General features: G+C 44.2%; 1 protein-coding gene across 1 annotated transcript in view; it reads left to right on the forward strand.

Moving 5' to 3' along the window:
• Positions 1–10,726: 10,726 nt before the first annotated feature.
• Tmem273 (transmembrane protein 273) overlaps positions 10,727–17,997 on the forward strand; it is a 34,483-nt gene continuing 27,212 nt past the window's right edge. The window contains exon 1 of the mRNA XM_057770456.1: positions 10,727–10,840. Within this exon, the coding sequence (XP_057626439.1) occupies positions 10,795–10,840 (46 nt within the window). The 5' untranslated portion in view covers positions 10,727–10,794. The remainder of the gene's footprint in view (positions 10,841–17,997) is intronic.

Here is a 17,997-nt window from a genome sequence, read left to right on the forward strand (position 1 = left end):
CTTTACAGCTGCCCCCACCCCTGCCCTGCTGCTTCAGCCAAGATACACAATACAATCTAAGTTTTACTCACAATGTTTATTTCCCTCTTAAAGCTTCCTGAATTATCCTTTTCTATGATGGGAATAAATTCGTTTTCCTACCATGTTCTTTAGTTATTTCTTTTGCAATCTTTCTTCCTTATTATCGCGAAATATCATGTATCATTTCTCCATGTATTTCTTTTTTCTCATAGCTTTCTCTCTTTTTCTAATACAGTTATAGCAATGTTGGTGTTTTGCCCCAAGTTCCTCCACACTCAGTTCTCCTTCCCACAGCCTTTCCTGCTAGCTGATATGTTTTGGAAGAACAAGAGACTCATTCCTCTGAAGCTAATTAATTTTCCTGCCGTGTTCAATCTTTTATTTTTCTCCCCAGAAATGTTCCTTATTTACATGCTTTCATTCCCAGAGGCTCCAATTTTTAGTCCCTGTTTTTCCATTAAGTGAGTTCTTTGACAGTTTCATACATATACGTTTTGCATTCTGATGGTTTTCTCCCTGCCCTTCTGAACCACCTTCCCGCCCATCTCTGCCCTCGCTCCTACCTTTTGTCCCATTTCCAGATTTATGAATCTTGTCTTTGTTGTGTGACCCGTTTAGTTTAACTAGGATCATCTGTTTGACCACTGGATTAGGAATGTCCACGGGTCACCAGTGGGTTCACAGGTAAAAACATTAATTCCCATTTTCCCTGAATGCGTCCCCAGGAAACAGCCCCGCAGAGAGGTGCAGGGCCCCTGAGTTCCTCCTTCGTCCTTTTCTGGCTGTCTATGGCCCCATTCTCATGCAGCCCAAGTCCAGTCACCCGTAGTGGTTGGGCATTCATGGCTGCAAGGGCTTTGTATTGTCTTGAAGATGGCATTTTGCAGTCCATCTTCCTATCTTTCTGCTCAGAAAGGCTCCTGGTCTCCTCTTCTGCCATCTTCTCTGAACTTTAAGGAGATGGCATTTAGGTCTTGTTTAGGGCCAGGCCATCAATAGCCACTGACTGTTAGTACCCTGTGTAGACATGGGTCTGTATCCATTACAGTTCACTGGAAAGAGGGGTTTCTCTGTCGAAGGCTGAACATGCTACCAGCGCAAACACACATGTATTTATGAAGAAGTTTGAGGCTCGGGCAATTTGACTAAACAATAGTATCAAGCCCGTCCACCCAGTCTCTATGACCTGACCTCTTCTGCTGTGAGTTTTTGAGCAGGTTTCCAGTACCAGGTGTGGACTTGCTGCTGTGGAGAGGGAGGGCTGTTATTGTTCATCTTCATAAGTGTTTGTTGCACCTAACCTTTCCAGTCTTCTTTCTTGTCTCATCGTGTGTGTGTGTGTGTGTGCATGTGCTTATGTTAGATTACAACTTTTCCTGCTCTGTTATCTCCAGTTCCTCTATCTGTGCTTTATAGAGATGGGGGACTTGTTTTTGAGGAGACCGTAATTCATGGTTCTGAAGACAGCAGTGATGTGGGATGCCCCTCTGTATGATGTGAATATGTATCTCTGCAATTGGCTAATCAAGAAGCTGATTTGGCCAATAGCCAGGCAGAATAGAGCCAGACAGGAAATCCAAACAGAGATACAGGGAGAAAAAGAATGGAGTTAGGGAGACACCAGCAGCCTCTAAAGAAGCAGGATGCAAGGTAACAAGCCATAATCCTTGTGGGAAAATATAGGATAATAGGAATACGTTAATTTTTTTAATGTTTATTTATTTATTATGTATATAGTATTCTGTCTACATGTATGCCTGCAGGCCAGAAGAGGGTACCAGACCTCATTACAGATGGTTGTGAGCCACCATGTGGTTGCTGGGAATTGAACTCAGGACCTTTGAAGAACAGGCAATGCTCTTAACTGCTGAGCCATCTCTCAGCCCATTCTAAGGAGGAGGCTTCCAGTGGGCTGGTTTCCTTGGAGGGGTACATGACAGCTCCTGCAAACTGCTGTGCCCATTCTATATCTGGCTGCCATTGCCGAGCGCCTCCGCTGGGCTGACGTGGGACCCCAGACCCGGGCCGACGTAGGACCCCAGACCCGGGCCGCAGCACCTGAGCCCCGACGCCGCGGAGGCAGCACACAGCCCTCAGTGCTGCCGTCTTTCCCCGGGCTGCGAGGAATGCGTTAATTTAAATATGAGTTAATTAATAACAAGCCTGAGTTAATAGGTAATTAATATAAGCCTCTGAGTGGTTATTCGAGAACTGGTGGGCAGGAGAGAAACTTCCAGTTACACTGCAGAGTCCAAGCTCCATGGTCGCATCAACGAGGGCTTCATACTGCATGGAGAGGGTTGAAAGGGATCACAAGGTGAAACCCTGGTGAGAGTGAGCACTAGTGGGTGCAGATGGGGGTCAGGGACTGTGATGCCAGGGACTATGATGCTGCTCAGCTCTCCAGCAGGGCCACTCTCATGGGACTGAGCCATTCGGTGAGAACTATCCACTCTTATGAGAAAGACAATCCCTCTAAATGGCTGTACCTCCTAAAATCCTACCCCGGCAGAATACACCCAAACAACTGTCCCAGTAACTGCACTGGACCCTACTCTCAGGGCTTGTATCTAGAGGAAGCAAAGCCTCAGAGATGGATGTTGGATGCGGAGGGCGAGCTTCATGAGTAAATGCTTATGGGCAGGCCAGCTGGCATCCGCCTGCAGTGTTTGTCCCTTCACCAGAGTCTCCCTGACGTGAACTCATGATCTTCTCCTACCACTGGGCTAGCCATGATGAGCTTTTGCCTCAGCCAAGCAGTTGAGTCAAGACAGCAAGTGGAGGGCTCTAGACAACTAGCTTTTGCTTTTGCTATGGCTCCTACAACCGTATGCTGGAACCCAAACACACTTGAGCCACAGGGTTTCCTGCAGTTTCAGTTTAGATTGGAGCGATCCACTTATCCCCCTCTTCTCTGCTAGAAGCCCTGTGCTGCTAAACCAAGAACGCTGTATTAGTCTCTGCTGGAGCAGTGCTAAACCTGCATTTATTGAAGTCTCCTATTGTCTCCCAGAATGGATTTGTAACATTCAGGTATATATGAAAACTGAATTTATTTCCATAAGTCAACATTGCAAGAAACACTAACAACAAAGACAGCATGGATGGCTTATGCCTTGATTTACAGTGTGCCAATCACTGCCTAGGAGGTTTGTTGGTGAGTAATTGTCTCATTGTCACCCCTAGGAGTACAGTTTCTATTCTCTTTTTACAGATGGGGAAAAAAAACAAGGCATGGAGCAGAGTAAGATAAAGAGCATCTGGCTTCTCCAGTCTGTGGTCTGATTCATTAGCGTTGGTTCTATATGTACAGACAGACAGACATACTACAACATACATACATATATATATATATGTATATTAGAACATGTGTGTGTAGCGAGAGACAGAGAGAGATGGATTCAAGCTAAATACTGGTTACTTTTCTTAAAAATTTACCTTCTTCTTCATCTCAAACCATGGCTAGTGTGACGGTCTAGATACACAGTTTTTGACAGTGCTGCTCTGCTCTCTGGAGCCTCTCTGTGCACTGAGCGCACAGAAGGTCTTGCCCTAGAGCCCAGTTACATGTCTCCTTGGATGTAACCCCTTCTACCACTAAATGTGTTTGGGTCTGCAGCCTCCCCAAAGTGACATCAGTGGACGACCAGCTCATTGGCTCTCACTGGTCCCTGGCAAAAAATTGAGGGTGAAAGTAGCTTTTGGATTTGGGTGCTTTCATTATTTCAGGATGGATGGCTTTAATAATGAATCTTGTATTAATACCTTAATGGACTGTATACTTTTTTATCATGACCTGGCCGTATTTGAGGAAATTTAGAATCACAATATTATTCTTGGGTCAGCAACAGAAGTGTGCATAGCCATGAGGGATAGGGAAAGAAATTAAGCCATGGATATGTAAAGACATAAATATAATTTTTACACTCAGGAAGTAATAATAAAACACATATATATGTCCACACAGTACATTGGGAGCACATTTATGTGTAAGATTCCCTTGAGGCTGCTCCCAAGTGCACTCACATTTTTATTTCACCTTATTACTCCTGCTAAGCACACTCCAAGGTCACAGTGCTCTTCCAATGCAAGGGCATAGGGCAGGCAGGCTGCAGCCACCGGCCAATCCCACTTCCAATCTTCACTTTCCTTATTTCCTGGAAAGCGGGTCCCTTTCAGCGAAAGGAACCATCTTACTGGTGATTACTGTGTGACAAAGATTTCCTGGGGATATATAGCACCCCATCTGTGCACCCCGGACAGGGATCCCATGACAGGCCGAAGGACGGAGAGTACCAAAGTCCAACTTGGTAAACCAGTGGATTTCATTGGGGTTACTTACAAGGAGTGTGGCTGAGGGGGTACTTATAAGAGCAGAAAAGACTCAACTGGGTGCATTACCTGTCCTTGCATGGGTGACAGGTCACAAATGTTGGGAAACCTCAAACATACTGCAGGCAGTTCAGTAGGTTGGAGAGTGTCCTTTCCAGGTGACTGTAGTCTAAACCTCTGCTTTCAGGCAGCTGGTCTGGTCCCATCGTCTTCTTTGCAGCTCAGCTTCATTAGTTGGAGAGGGACTCCCAGCTTTTATTGCTTGCTCCAGCGGAGGGGGAGGGGCTAGTGAACCTGGTCAGCTTCAGGGACTTCCTAAAGCTATTTTGAAATGTTTGTCTTCCTGTTTAAAGCTCTCCCTGCAGGATGGAACGTTTCACCCTCAAGGACACGGCTACACAACACATCCTCAGAACCAGCAGCTCAGTTTCTTCTTTAAACTGCTTTTCTTCTAGTGGGATTCATGAGTGAAATCTTGTGGAACCCTCTTTTTCCGTGGTTCTAGGGAACGGACCCAGTACCTCCTGCACCCTAAGGACTTGTTCCACCCCTAAGGTCCTGTCCTAGACTCTTGGGGGAAACTTTCAAAGCAGCCATTGCTTCCTACTGGAGTTACATTTCTGTTACATAACCTTGATATTTGTTCTCATTTTTAATTATTTAATTTTGAGCCTGTAATAAATACAGACTTGCCATGTATGTGTTACATGGATAATTAACCAAAACCAGACTTTTGTCAAATTTTCGCAAGTGAAGTGGCGTGCTAAGTTGCACAGAGCCAGTGATCCTGCTCCAGGCCCTGTCAGGAAACAGCAACCTTCCCCTTAAGGGAGCATAGGACAATGCCGGTGTACCCACTGCACCGTTAAAGGGCTTGAACATCACTTTAGCAGCCTAGGCTCTTGCTTGCCTTCTCTGTCTCCTCTCTCAACCTTACTCCCAGAGGGTCCTCCCTCCAGTTCTGAATCTAGTAGTCCCTATGTCCCTATAGAACCCCACCCCGGAAACATACACAACTCAAGGAAGTGTTTCTGGACTCTCTGCTGTCTAGCTTGCTCACGTCTATGCCTCATGAAAGTGGGATCATCTTGTCACCTTCTACACTTTGTTTTCTGACACCATTTTCTGTTTCTGAGGTTTACCCTCCATGTCTTATGTGGCTGCCGTGTGTTCACTATTACCACTGCACGCTGTTCCAATCTACCCATTCTCCCACGGTTGGATCTTTGACATTCTTTTGAGGTGAAGTTTTCTTTGCAGCACAAGCCATGCTTTGCACATGTCCTTTCCCATATCGCTGAATGCCCAGGCAAGAGTCCCTTGGACTACATCCGGGAGAGTGGCTGTGTCATGGGACCTGCTGGTATTCAGCTTTATCCAGAGAGCTGGAAAAGTTTTTTTCAAAGATGCATAGCATATTGCTTTGCTTTCTCACTTAACTCGGGCATTATCTAAGGGTTTTCATGTTGGCAATCAAAGAATATATGAAATATTACCTCAGTGTACTCGTGGGTTTCATGTCTCTAATTCCTAACCCCTGAGTGTAGGACTTTGCTCTGTCAGGGTCTTTGTGATTTCTGAGGCCTCGCTGCTTTCCATGAGGGCATAGCTTTCATTTATTTAGGTCTTATTTTCTGTTGCACACCAGAATTTTCTTGACACTAATCTAGGATAACAATTGTTGGACCACCATGTATTCTATCTGATCCATGTAATACATTCTATATATCTTGTTCATGATAATGGTATCACTTTTAGTTTTTGGTTGTTTTTTGTTTTGTTTTTTTATTTGTTTGTTTTTTTTTGTTTTTTTTGTTTTTTTTTTTTTTTTTTTTTTTTTTTGGTTTTTCGAGATAGGGTTTCTCTGTGGCTTTGGAGCCTGTCCTGGAACTAGCTCTTGTAGACCAGGTATTTGTTTGTTTTGAGATAGACAGGGTTTCTCTGTGTAGCCCTGGCTATGCTGGAACCCACTCTGCAGACTAGGCTGGGCTTGAACTCACAGAGATCCATCCACCTGCCTCTACCTCCCAAGTGTGCTGGGATTAAAGGTGAGTGTCACCATGCCCGGTTGGCGGATAGTAGTCTTTATAAAAATATTCTCTATGTTATTTTGTTAACAGTGGAGTTTTTTGCTCCTAAAAAAATTTCTAAAATTTTCTTAAAACTCTTTAAAGGTTTTAAACTTAAACTCTAATCAGTAACAAAGTTTTTAACTACTTGGTCCCATCTGTTGAAGGGTGGCTGGGTTTTACTGCTTCCTGTGCCTCTCGTGTGTTTCAGGAAGTTATATTTTCCTGAGATTGTGTTCACTTCCCCCAAGTTTTTAAATCTTAAGATTGTTAATAATGCCAGCAGCACATGATTGTCGCTTCCTGTATTCGTATTCTCCCTTCTTCTTTATATCCTATGCTTGTAAACCCTGTTTTCTCTTTGAATCCATTCTTTGAGAAGTTTGTCATATTATTAGTTTTCTTAGAGAAAGACGCTAGAGTTTGCCAGTCCTTCCTGCTGAGCCTTTCATCTCTGGCTCATTATTTTATGTTTTCCTAATTTACTTATTCTTGAGAGGGTGGTGGGGAGAGAAAGGGTGTGTTTTTATCACCTGTCAACACTAGCTCTGCAGCTCTTTGCTTTCTCTGCCCGTCTTTCCCTTTTAGTTTTGGTCTTTTTACTCTACTGAGATAGGATCCTGCTGACTAGCTCTAGTTGGTTTGGTGTTTGTAACCCTCCTGCCCCTGTGTCCTGAGTGCTGGAGGTCACACACTAGCATGTAATCTCTTGCCTTTCTTTAGGCATTAGCACTGACACGTTTTCTTTAATTATTAACTCTGATGTTCTATGAAATTTGATATGTAATGTTTTCATCACCATTTGACTCCAGCTACTTTTGACCTCAGCGTCACTTAAAAATGTTTTTGAATTTCCCAATATGCTGAACTTTAGCTTCTCATTGCTGCCACAGTCCAGACTCAGTTCTACTTTGCTAAGGAAAAGGACCTTTATGTCACAGTCCCTCTGACATTTTTAAGATTTACCTTGTAGCCCATGTATGGCCATTTTGGGTTAGGTTAGTGGTGATTGTGACCTGGATACTTCTAAACACTAGGTGATGAGCTCTCAGTCAATCTAACAGCACACTTTTACTTTTGCAAGTATCCCTTAACATGGCAATTGACAGTTCCTCCCACCTTACACGGAAGGTGTATGGGGCTGGGATGGGGACACATGAGGAGGGCAGGAGACTCTCTGGCATGATGGAGTTGGAGGTAAGCAGCAGCTTGGGCATAGGGCAGAGCATCGTGACTGTTGAAGTGGTACCCTCTCTTCTGACTCCTGGTGAGGTGACCTCTCTAGCCTCACCTAAGTTTTAGCCCATTTCTGCCTGTTGAACCTGATGGCGAGCTGGTCCAGGCTTTGGTTCCCACATTAAGAAGTTGTAATACTGAGCCCCAGCTGTGTAGGGCACCAGGTGAGGTTCTGACTCTGCTCTCACACACTCATGAGCTAGTGTAGTGGGAGCCACCTTGATACCTGCAACAGACACAACCACGGGTTATGCATGTCAGCCATATCAGATAGGGCAGCTGCTCCTGCTGGGGGCAGCATGGCACACCAGAAGGGCAAAGGCTCTGTCCTTGGAGGTATCAATCAATCATTGCAGGCTTGAGCCTAGCAGGCATCTTCGGTCTCTGTGCTCCATTTTTTTTCTCCAGCCTAGCAACCAGCAGGCTTCAGCTCTCCAGCTCAGGAAGTGAGGGCAAGTGAAAAGCAGAAGTTGCCAAAGCTGCGTGCCTTCCTGGGTAGCAAGGACAGGTTGTGCCCTGGGAGGAGGGGCAGGAGGCAGGCTGCTGTCTGTGTTAACTTGCTGTGTGGAGACACTTGGAAATTGGAAAATAAGTGTATTTATGTCAACATAGAACCACTTGCTCCATCTTGTTGCTGGGTCTCCTGGCACTGGAATTGTAGGTGGTTGTAAGCCACCATGTGGGTACTGGGAGATGAACCTGGGTCCTCTGCATGGAGAGTAAGTGCTCTTAATTACCCTGCCATCTCTCAAGCTCCCACAATTTCTTACAGCCCTCTCAGAGTAGGTGAAATATTTTTCCTATGCACCATTAATAAGAAGGATTATTTTGAGGTTCATATGTGTTTAGAGAAACAAGTGTGAGCATTTTAATTGTTTGGGTGTGGGGTTCAAACCCAGGGCCACTGGCTTGCTAGGCACATGCTCTATCACTGAACTTCATACTCAATTTTTGCTTTTATTTTGACCTTTGAGTTTACCCAGAAGTTGCACTTAACTCTGTTCTTGTCTGTCTAGAATCCTTTTTTTAAAGCTTTCTCAGGCATTTTGGGGAAATTCTTTCCTTACATTTGGCAACATTTGTAGATGGAAGTTCCTGTCCTGTCTGGTCCCACAGTCATTCAGTCCAAAATAAACAGAGGTTTACATTGATTATAAACTCATCTGTTGTTAAAGCTTATTAACTATCTCTTACAACTTAAATTAACCCATAATTCTTATCAATGTTTGGCCACGTGGCTTGGTACCTATACTCAGTAAGGCATTCTCATCTTGCTTCTTCTGTTTCTGCATCTCTGTCTTTCCTCTTCCCATAATTCTCCTAGTCTGGTTGCCCCCCCCCCCAAGTCCTGCCTGGTTACTGGTCAATCAATGTTGTACTAAACATATGAGTGAAAAATCTTTATCATTCCACAGCAGTAGAGTCTCACCATGGAGCCCAAGATGGCCTGAAACTTTCTCACCTTTGTGCAGGAGCATCACATGGGATTATACATTAAGACCATATAAATTTGCTATTCTGTGTGGAGGTAGGAAGATAGGACATTTTTAGGCTGCTAAAATGATGCAAACTGCATTGCTCCCGATGCAACCTCTTGTTCTTTCATGCCTGGAAGGAGCAAAAGTGACCACGCCAAAGGATCTAATGGACATCTGTCCACCACGGTAGTCTGACCACCTCTATGTAGACATCTGGGTCTCTGTCAGTTGTCAGAGGCAGGCAGGATGGTGACACAGGCTGCTGATTGGGATGCTCAAGCCTCGCACTCACACATACCTTTGTGTAGACTGTGGTTTGGTTTCTTCCTCTCTGGTCAGAACTGACAGTCAACACAAGAGGCTGTGATGGGGTCAAGTAACTGTCACATCCTCAGAGAGCACCAGGGACAGGAGAAAGTGCTGCTGTAGTTGGCTGCCGCTTAGAGGTTTGACGGGGGAGCCCAGTGGATAAGCCATGTTCTGCCAGCTCAATCGGAGGCTCCACACTTGTTATTACGTGGATTTGGCACCTAAAAAGTAACATTGCTTACCCACTGTACTTGGATCCTCAAGTCAGCTGGCTGAGCGGGGAGAGGCAGCGAGAGTTGAGGTCTGAGAGCTTGAATAGGAAGTCCACACTCTCTTCCGTCAGTGCAGAAGTGTGCCACACTCGGACTGCAGAGAGGTCACCATGTGGGTGACTGTTATGAGCAGGAGTCAGGAATTTTACTTCATACTCTTGCCCTTGAAAGTATGAGGTGGTGTCCCCCACTTATCTATGAACAGATCCTGCTGTTTGCTGTACAGTAAGAAACACACATTCTTCTTCATCACGAGTTCCTTTCAGAAATCATTTACACCCATGCTTCAATGCTTCTGACTCAGCTCACAACCCTTATCTACTTTCGTGTGGGCATCTAAACTGTCGTTCAGCTGGACCTGGTTGCACACATCTGTAGCACAAAAAGGTCTCAGCGGGTGATCAAAAGTTTAAGTCCAACCCGGGCTACACAATGAGCTATCTCTGGAAAACAGAACGGAACAGAACAGGAGTCAAAGATGTAGCCCAGAGCTAGTCTTTGCCTCACATGCTGGAGGTCCTGGTTTTGACCCTAGCAGCCCAAGAAAACAGCAGCCAAGCCTGTCATCCTCAAAGGAGAATAAAAGGCCTCACAGATTCTGAAGTGCCCGTGGTGTGGATACAGAGTCAGGGTTGAAGGGGAGGTTGCAGAGGCCAACACTACTGTTCCTGCCCTAGGGCTGAGAGGTCGCTCAAGGTCTGGCTTTCTCTACACAGCAGGCAAGGTCCTTCTTTAAGACTTGCCAGCGGGGAGCCTTTGGGAAAGAAACCAACCTGAAGTGATGCTTCAGTCTTAGAGCTACGGAGAGAGCCAGAGTACTTATAGTGACTGCTTCAGCGTCCAGCGTGGACCCTCATCAGCATATGCTAACTTCTCACTACCCAGCAGACCAAATAACAGGGACTTCCCTCACCACCCCCCAAACCCCACCCACCCTGCCTGCAGAGGGCCAAGAGGAATCCGCAGTGGCTGGAGCTTCCTTCCTTGTCAGTCACGTGGGGCTCGGCTCCCATCCCTGGAGCTGAGGTTATTAGGCTCACTTGGCTGCTCTCTCGGGAGCCAGAACAGAACACCACCATGAGCTCTAGGGTCCCAACACTGAGAGCCCTCCTGGTCCTCTTGGGTAAGTGAAGGCAGGTGGTGGAAATGGAAGCGGGTGTTACCTCTGCCAACCTAGGAGCCTAGTGAGCAGAAGCTGCAGAGAACAGCCATAGGCTTCCCCTCTGAATCATTACACATCCCTCAGGATAGGAGGTGGCTTTGCTGACTCTGGTGGACAGTGAGCAATGTCTCTCTGTGTCAAACAAGTGTTGGCTGGGCTGAGGGAGGAGAGGAGGGTGGCGTGGGGGGAGAGCGCCAGGCTATCTAAGAACAATCTGCTTCAACTGTGGCTTTGTTCATCACAAACTGGGATATGCTTCTGACACTCTGAATTTCAGTTTCTGACCTAATGAAATGGAAGATAATAATGTTTACTTTGTAGACTCACAAGGGAATTGAGTTAAACTTAAGTGACCCAAATCAAGATAATTGCACAGCAGAGAGAGGCAGATGGTGCCGCCCCAGTCCTGGTGACTTGGTGTGGAGTGGACCCAGAAGCATCTTTATTTTGAGAAATCACCTTTATTGCTAAGCCCTGAAAGGTAGAAGGATGGAGACAGTCGGGGGTAAAGTGGTCCCAACAGGAAAGAAAAAAAATATCCAGAGAAGCATAGAGAGGAAATATGGAGAACCGGAGAAAAGTTCAGCAAGATGGTTAGAAACTTGCAGAGATGTGGACAGCAGCGATGGGGATGCAGAGATGTAGATAGCAGTGATGGGGATGCAGACATGTGGGCCACAGTGATGGGGATGCAGAGATGTGGACTGCAGTGACAGGGATGCAGATTGGATGTCAACTGTTGTTTCTTTGGAAGGCAGCTATACTCATGTCCAGCAGCACACCACCTTTGTTTCTTTGGAAAGACAGCAGCCTTATGTTTTAAGACGTGTTTTTCCAGAAAACTAAACAAAAACGAGAGCCAAGCAGACTGCTTCCTAAGTAGACAAAGATTCCCACAGCTTCCCTCCATGTGTGCCTGTGCCAGGCAGGGGCAGCACAGACCTAAATCTTGGGAATTAGCGTGTCAAGACAGGCACTCTCATCTACATGTGGGCTTGGCTCCCTGGTAGTGACAGTGATGAGATGGCAGGAACCAGCAAGCAGTGAGTGAAAGTTCTCAGGACAGCTAACTCGGTGTTCCTGCCGAGCAGAGGGCCAGAGCTAGCGGAATCTCTCAATCTCTCATTTCTGCTTTGGGCCAACAGAAATACAGACCGGTCTGCCCCAGGGAACCGGGGAGGGAGTTGTGAATTTAAGAAAAGCAGTAAATAAAGTAAAATTACATAATCAGGCAATTCATTGAAGAATTGCGGACAATAGCTTTGGGGATGCTCAGGCTGGCAGACCCTGAAAGAAGTAATAGCGTGTGGCAGGTTTTGGTGCTATTGGGTTGAGAAGTATGGGCTAACATTTACCTTGGCTCAGTCAATTCCCCCAGCTATGTGGAAAGACACCTCAGGTACTCTGTGTCCTTAGGACTCCAAGGTTAGTTCTAGACTTCCAGAATGTTCTTTGTCTTCCCTGTGCTCAGTCTTCTCATCTGTCAGCGGCAGCTAATGGTCCATCCCACTTCCCACTGAAGTTGAGAGAATTAACCCCATTATCACCTTCTGTCTTCTTAGCTCAGTGTCTCGTGGTGTCCACACAGGATCAGGCATTAGGGGGATTTACTGATTCAATTTCATGGAGGCATTTGGTGGGTGGGGAAGAAGCTGAAGCTGTTCACAGCATTTGACCCAGAAATTCCAGGTCAAAGAATTTACTCTAATAAAATAACGGGGTGAAAGCTTCCCAGAGCCATTTGACAGGATGTTACTCCACACAGAGGGAATCTCAACGAAGGGATTGTCCAGATGGGATTGGTCAGTGCCATGTCTGTGGGAGAATTGTCTTGGTGGTTGATGATGTCACAGGTCTCCCTGTGGGTGCTACCTCTGAGCAGGTGATCTGGGCTGTGTCAGAAAGCCTAGCAAACACCAGGTAGAAGTTAGCCACTAAGCAGCTTGTTTAAGTTAGTAAGTTGGTAATGGTCATGGTGTTCATTATAACAACAAAAAAGCAAACTAGAGCATTGTCTGAGAAACATTCTAAAAGTCACCTTATTCAAAGAGGCTGCGCCATTCAACGTTAGTATCTGAAATGTATTTCTGTGTGTGCCTTCACTGGAAGGTCTAGTTTTATTTTTCTGTCTGTAACATAAACACCCCTAATATTTGCTTTAGAGTCTTTAATTTATGACCTCTTTGCAATGCTGCTGCCATTCAGTCCCCACTTAATAGTCACGAAAACTGCCTGTTCTGAGCCCTGGTTCTGGATCTGTCTATATTTGAATACTGTAGTGCAGGTTTGATAAATAGCTCATGACTCTTGGTCATGTACAGTAAGGTTGCATAGAATCTTCTTGATCCTGGTCACTCCTTCTTCTTTCTCTGCAACTTTTCCTCACAAGCATGGTGAAGCTCACTTCCTGAGAGTTAAGCTGTGTTATGCTTCCCTAAGAGCTGCCCACGGACCTTATTTGCCTCTCAAATACAACCCAACAGGGGCTGTCCTTGTAACCATGCCCATTTGGACAGATGCAGACAGAGAAGCACACAATGGTGAAGTGGCTGCTGAGCTCAGATTCAAAATGGGGCATTCTGACACCTCCAAGCTGTCCTTTAACAGCCTACGACAACGTGCCTCTCAGCTCAGAATGGAAATGGGGTCACCATGAAAACACCCCCACAGTTTTTAAAACGCATTGTTCAGATTTCCATTTCAAACTTAAAGAAAAGTGCGAACAATAAGGAGTACGCATATACTCAGAAGGGTTGACTGTTGAGAGCACTTCACCCCACTTTCTTCATCGGGGTTTCTTTCTGTGTGCCTTGTTCTATAAATCATTTGAGGCCAGGCTACATAACATCAAGGTTCTCTTTAACCCCTAGATGCATCAGTGTGTGTTTCCCAAGCCTAGAAACAGGCTCAGCCGTGTGGGTGGAGCTGGAGGGACATCACGTGACATGAGGAAGGCGGGGCACAGGAACCAGATGCCACAGGTGACCACACCTGCAGGCTCTGAGAGTCATCCTGAAGAACAGAGCAGTGGGTGGGGGCTTAGAGAGAGGCTGAAGAGCAGACACAGTGTGATGTCCAGAGCAAGAAGTGATGCTGGTGTTCTTACCCTCTCCATGTTTATGGTTCTGAGTGTAAAACTATGCTATGAGATTTTGTGGTCTCAAAGTATGTGGCTAATTAGTATTCAATATTCCTGTAGTCTTTTGTTTACTCTTTATGTACCTGTGATATGAAAACTATGAAGAGATCCTCCCGCCTCCAGGATGCAAGCAAACTGTCTCTAGTTTATTTGGAACACTGCTGGGCTATTTATTATACCATTTTGGAAGAACCCCTTGGCCAAGAGTTTTAAAATGCAGGGGGCTCTGCTAAATTTCAGGGCCCTACTACTTGAGTTTACTTTGTTGTAACTCTGCTCCTTAACTTTCCCCGTGGAGCTGTTCACTAATGTGAATCAGAAATCAGTCTGCGTATGTACCCTCACCAACCATATAGCTCTCAGTAAGTGAGTTACTGACAACAAAACACTGCTTCGTAAAGACGGTCATCTCAGTTCCTTTTTCCCAGGGCTTTAAACCTATTCTTTACCCTCAAAGGGCCAGGATTTCCAGCTAAGCCTTTTAGAACTAAATAGAAGTCTTAAGTTCTATCCTTTATGACTTGTTTATGTTGAGAAGTAGCCTTGTAGTAGATGCAGTGTGCCTGACCACATCTCTGAGGAATTTGGCATATTCAGTTGAAGCTGTGCATGTATCATGGCTTTTCCCACAGTTCTGAATCAACGGGTTTGCACGTCGATTAAAATCAGACCCGGTTGAAAGTGTAAGCAATAGTAGCAGGCCCATAATGATTCTAGAACGCTGACATTCTAATGCATGGTTGAAAATTTTCATTATGAAGTAGTTACTAGTAATTTTCTATATGCATTTATCAGTAATAAAGCAAAAGGTATTCTTCAACCAATAGCTTGGTTTTATTGTTTGAATTATTTTTATTTCCTAATTAAAGATTATCTTACTTCCCTTACACCAATAACTGGAGGCCCTACATTCTATAGTGATGCAAATGAATCAGGAAAGGCAAGTTACATATCAGAAAATTCAAGTAAAGTGTATCAAAGCCCTTATAATTCTGTTCAAAAGTCAGAATTATATGCTGTTCTCCTGGTACTAAAGGATTGAAAAGAATCCCTCAACATAGTTACTGATTCACAATTTGCAGAAACAGTTGTTTTGTATATTGAAACCGCTGAATTTATGCCAGATGACACAGAATTGACTTATTCAGTTACAAGATATAATCAGGAATAGGCATCTTCCCATATACGTAACACACATCCGATTCTATATGGGTCTGCCAGGTCCTTTAGCACAAAGTAATGCAGAAGTTGATTAATTATTGATTGGAAATGTACTGAAGGCCTCAGAATTTCATAAAGAAAACATCATGTCAAGGCCTTTTCCATTACATGGCAACAAGTCAAGGAAATTATAAGGGAATGTCCTACTTGTTCTTTATACAACCAAACACCACTACCAAGTAACCCAAACGATATTCAAAGGAATGAAGTATGGTGGATGGATGTTCCATTTTGTCGAATTTGGAAAACTAAAATATGTACACCACACCATTGATACCTATTCAGGTTTTCAATGAGCAACTGCTTTGAGTTTGGAAAGGCTGATTGGATAATCACATATTTCCTAGAAGTTATGGCCATCATGCGTATATCTGCACAAATAAAGACAGACAATGGTCCAGCACATGTCTATAAGAAAATGGAACAGTTTTTTGCTTATTATAGTATAAAGCATACTACAGGTATACTACAAAATCCTACAGGGCAGGCACAGAAAGATCAAATCTAACTCTAAAGGATATGTTAAATAAACAGAAAGGGATGATAAATACCCCTAGAAGTAGATTGCATAAAGCATTATTAAATTTGAATTTTCTAAATACTAATGAGGCCAAGATGAGATAGATGACAGAGTATTTTCTCTGAATTTGTCAAATGCAAATGAACTAGACATTGTTGATGAATTTTTTACTCTATATATTGTATATAGTCATGTACTTATTATATATATATAGTTTTTCTTTTATCAGTTTTAGCCTTCTTTTTATTTTAGACAAAAAGGGGAAATATATATTTCATTTGTATTTTAATAAATAAAGCTTGCCTGAAGGTCAGTGAATAGCAGCCACACTAGTCATCCATAAAGGTTAGCCAGTGGTTGCACACACCTATAACCCCAGCGGTTACCCCGGTTAGCCATAGAGGATGGGCAGTGATGGTGCACACCTTTAATCCCAGCACTAGAGAGGAATATAAAGTTGTATGAGACAGGAACTCGCTCTCTTTCAGTCTGAAGATTTCATTAAGGTAAGAGTTTTCTAGTGGCTTGACTGTTTTGCTTTTCTGATCTTCAAGTTGAACCCCAATATCTGTCTCTGGGTTTTCATTAGTTGTGCTACACAACAGGGTTATTGCAATCTGCAGCAATTTGTGGAGCACTCCAGAATAGTTAGGGGAGTGTTGAGTTTCCAGTTACAGGGACATGAGAAGAGGGAATGTCACTGCGAGTTTTCCCTAGCTGACCACTGCTCATTGTACATGTATGTAGAATCATTATACTGTGTCCTATAAAGACATACAAACATACCATGTCAATTGAAATTGAAGACTGAATCATTCCCTTACATAACTATAATACAGTCACAAGCCTTAGGAACTGTAATGCTAACAAAATACTTTAATCATCTGTGAATGGCATTTCAGTATTTCCCACAATGGTTGTTACCACCTTCATGTAGGGGCAGGTACTGCCTGGAGTAGCCATATCACTTTAGCCTCCGTTAGGCTGAGGTACACATGGACTTGGTTGTTCAATCCAGTGATGTTTTTGTCAAGCCAAAACGGTCACAGCAATCCTCACTTTGGGGTTACCTGATCCTTCCCAATGACTGAATTCAAATGACCCATTTTTCTAACCAAAACATGGCAATGCTGTTACCTTCAACTTCGTGGATGGAGGTACAGATTGCAAGAGGAAGGCTGAAGCACTGTTGACCTTATATTAAAAAACCCAAAACTAGGTCTTGGACTGTGGTCATCAAAACTTCTACTTAAATACTAGATGGTCAATATGTTTAAGTTGTGCTAAATATTGACCGAAGAATACCCAGTAGTACTATCTGGTAAGAAGTCCTCAGCATTTTATCATCTGTGTTCTGAGTGCCGCCATACGAAACACTCCCAAGGATTTAAATTCCAGCAGAAACGTCAGCCATCTGTCTTTGTTTTAATGGTGTTGGAGCATCTGCAGAATTCTATGTATTATTATAATTATGAGACTAAAAGGAATACAATATCACTTTAATTACATTCCAGGGCCTAAAACATCTTTCACTGAAGGAGCCAGAGTTATTGAAAGAGAGAGGCTTTCTCCACCCACTGCCTTAATTTATAATGAAAAGATGGCAGAGGCCAGGGTAAAGAGAATTAAATTCGTTTTTATCTTACAAAGTCAAACTCATCACTTTATTCCTTGGCTCTTAGTCCCTGAGATCTTTGTACGAATCTTTCCTGACAGCTTTTCCCTTGCTCCAGTTCCTTGCCAAGACAATGCTTTAGATTCTGCGGTGAGGAGATGTGTGTGAGAGAGAATCAGTGTGTTTTGCTCGCCTTTGCTGCCAGATTATCAGGAGGAGCCGAAAGGGAGCCATCCACCAGGGCCTCTTAGCCAGCGGGCGGGTGGGAAGGGAAGAGCCTGGGACAAGTGGGCAGAGCCAGTTTATCCACAGAGCAAGACCGCAGGACTAGCTTTGGGGATTCGTCCCTTTTTCTAACCCGTTTACTCCCCGGCTTCAGTTTTTTTCTTTGGAATTGGTTGCTGGGTTTTACTGTTGACTTTCAGGTGTTCTCTGAACCATATAGAAGTGTGAGTACCATGACTGCAGAAAATATTGAATATTGTAAAGGCTTATTTTTTTGTTTTTTAATTTTTAAGTTAAAAACTTGAGACAAGTTCTCACTATGCAGCCCTGACTGGCCTGGCACCTGCTCTATAGACTAGGATGGTCTCAAACTCATACAGAGATCTGCTTGCCTCTGC

Source organism: Chionomys nivalis, chromosome 5 (genome assembly GCF_950005125.1).
Source record: "Chionomys nivalis chromosome 5, mChiNiv1.1, whole genome shotgun sequence".
NCBI lineage: Eukaryota > Metazoa > Chordata > Mammalia > Rodentia > Cricetidae > Chionomys > Chionomys nivalis.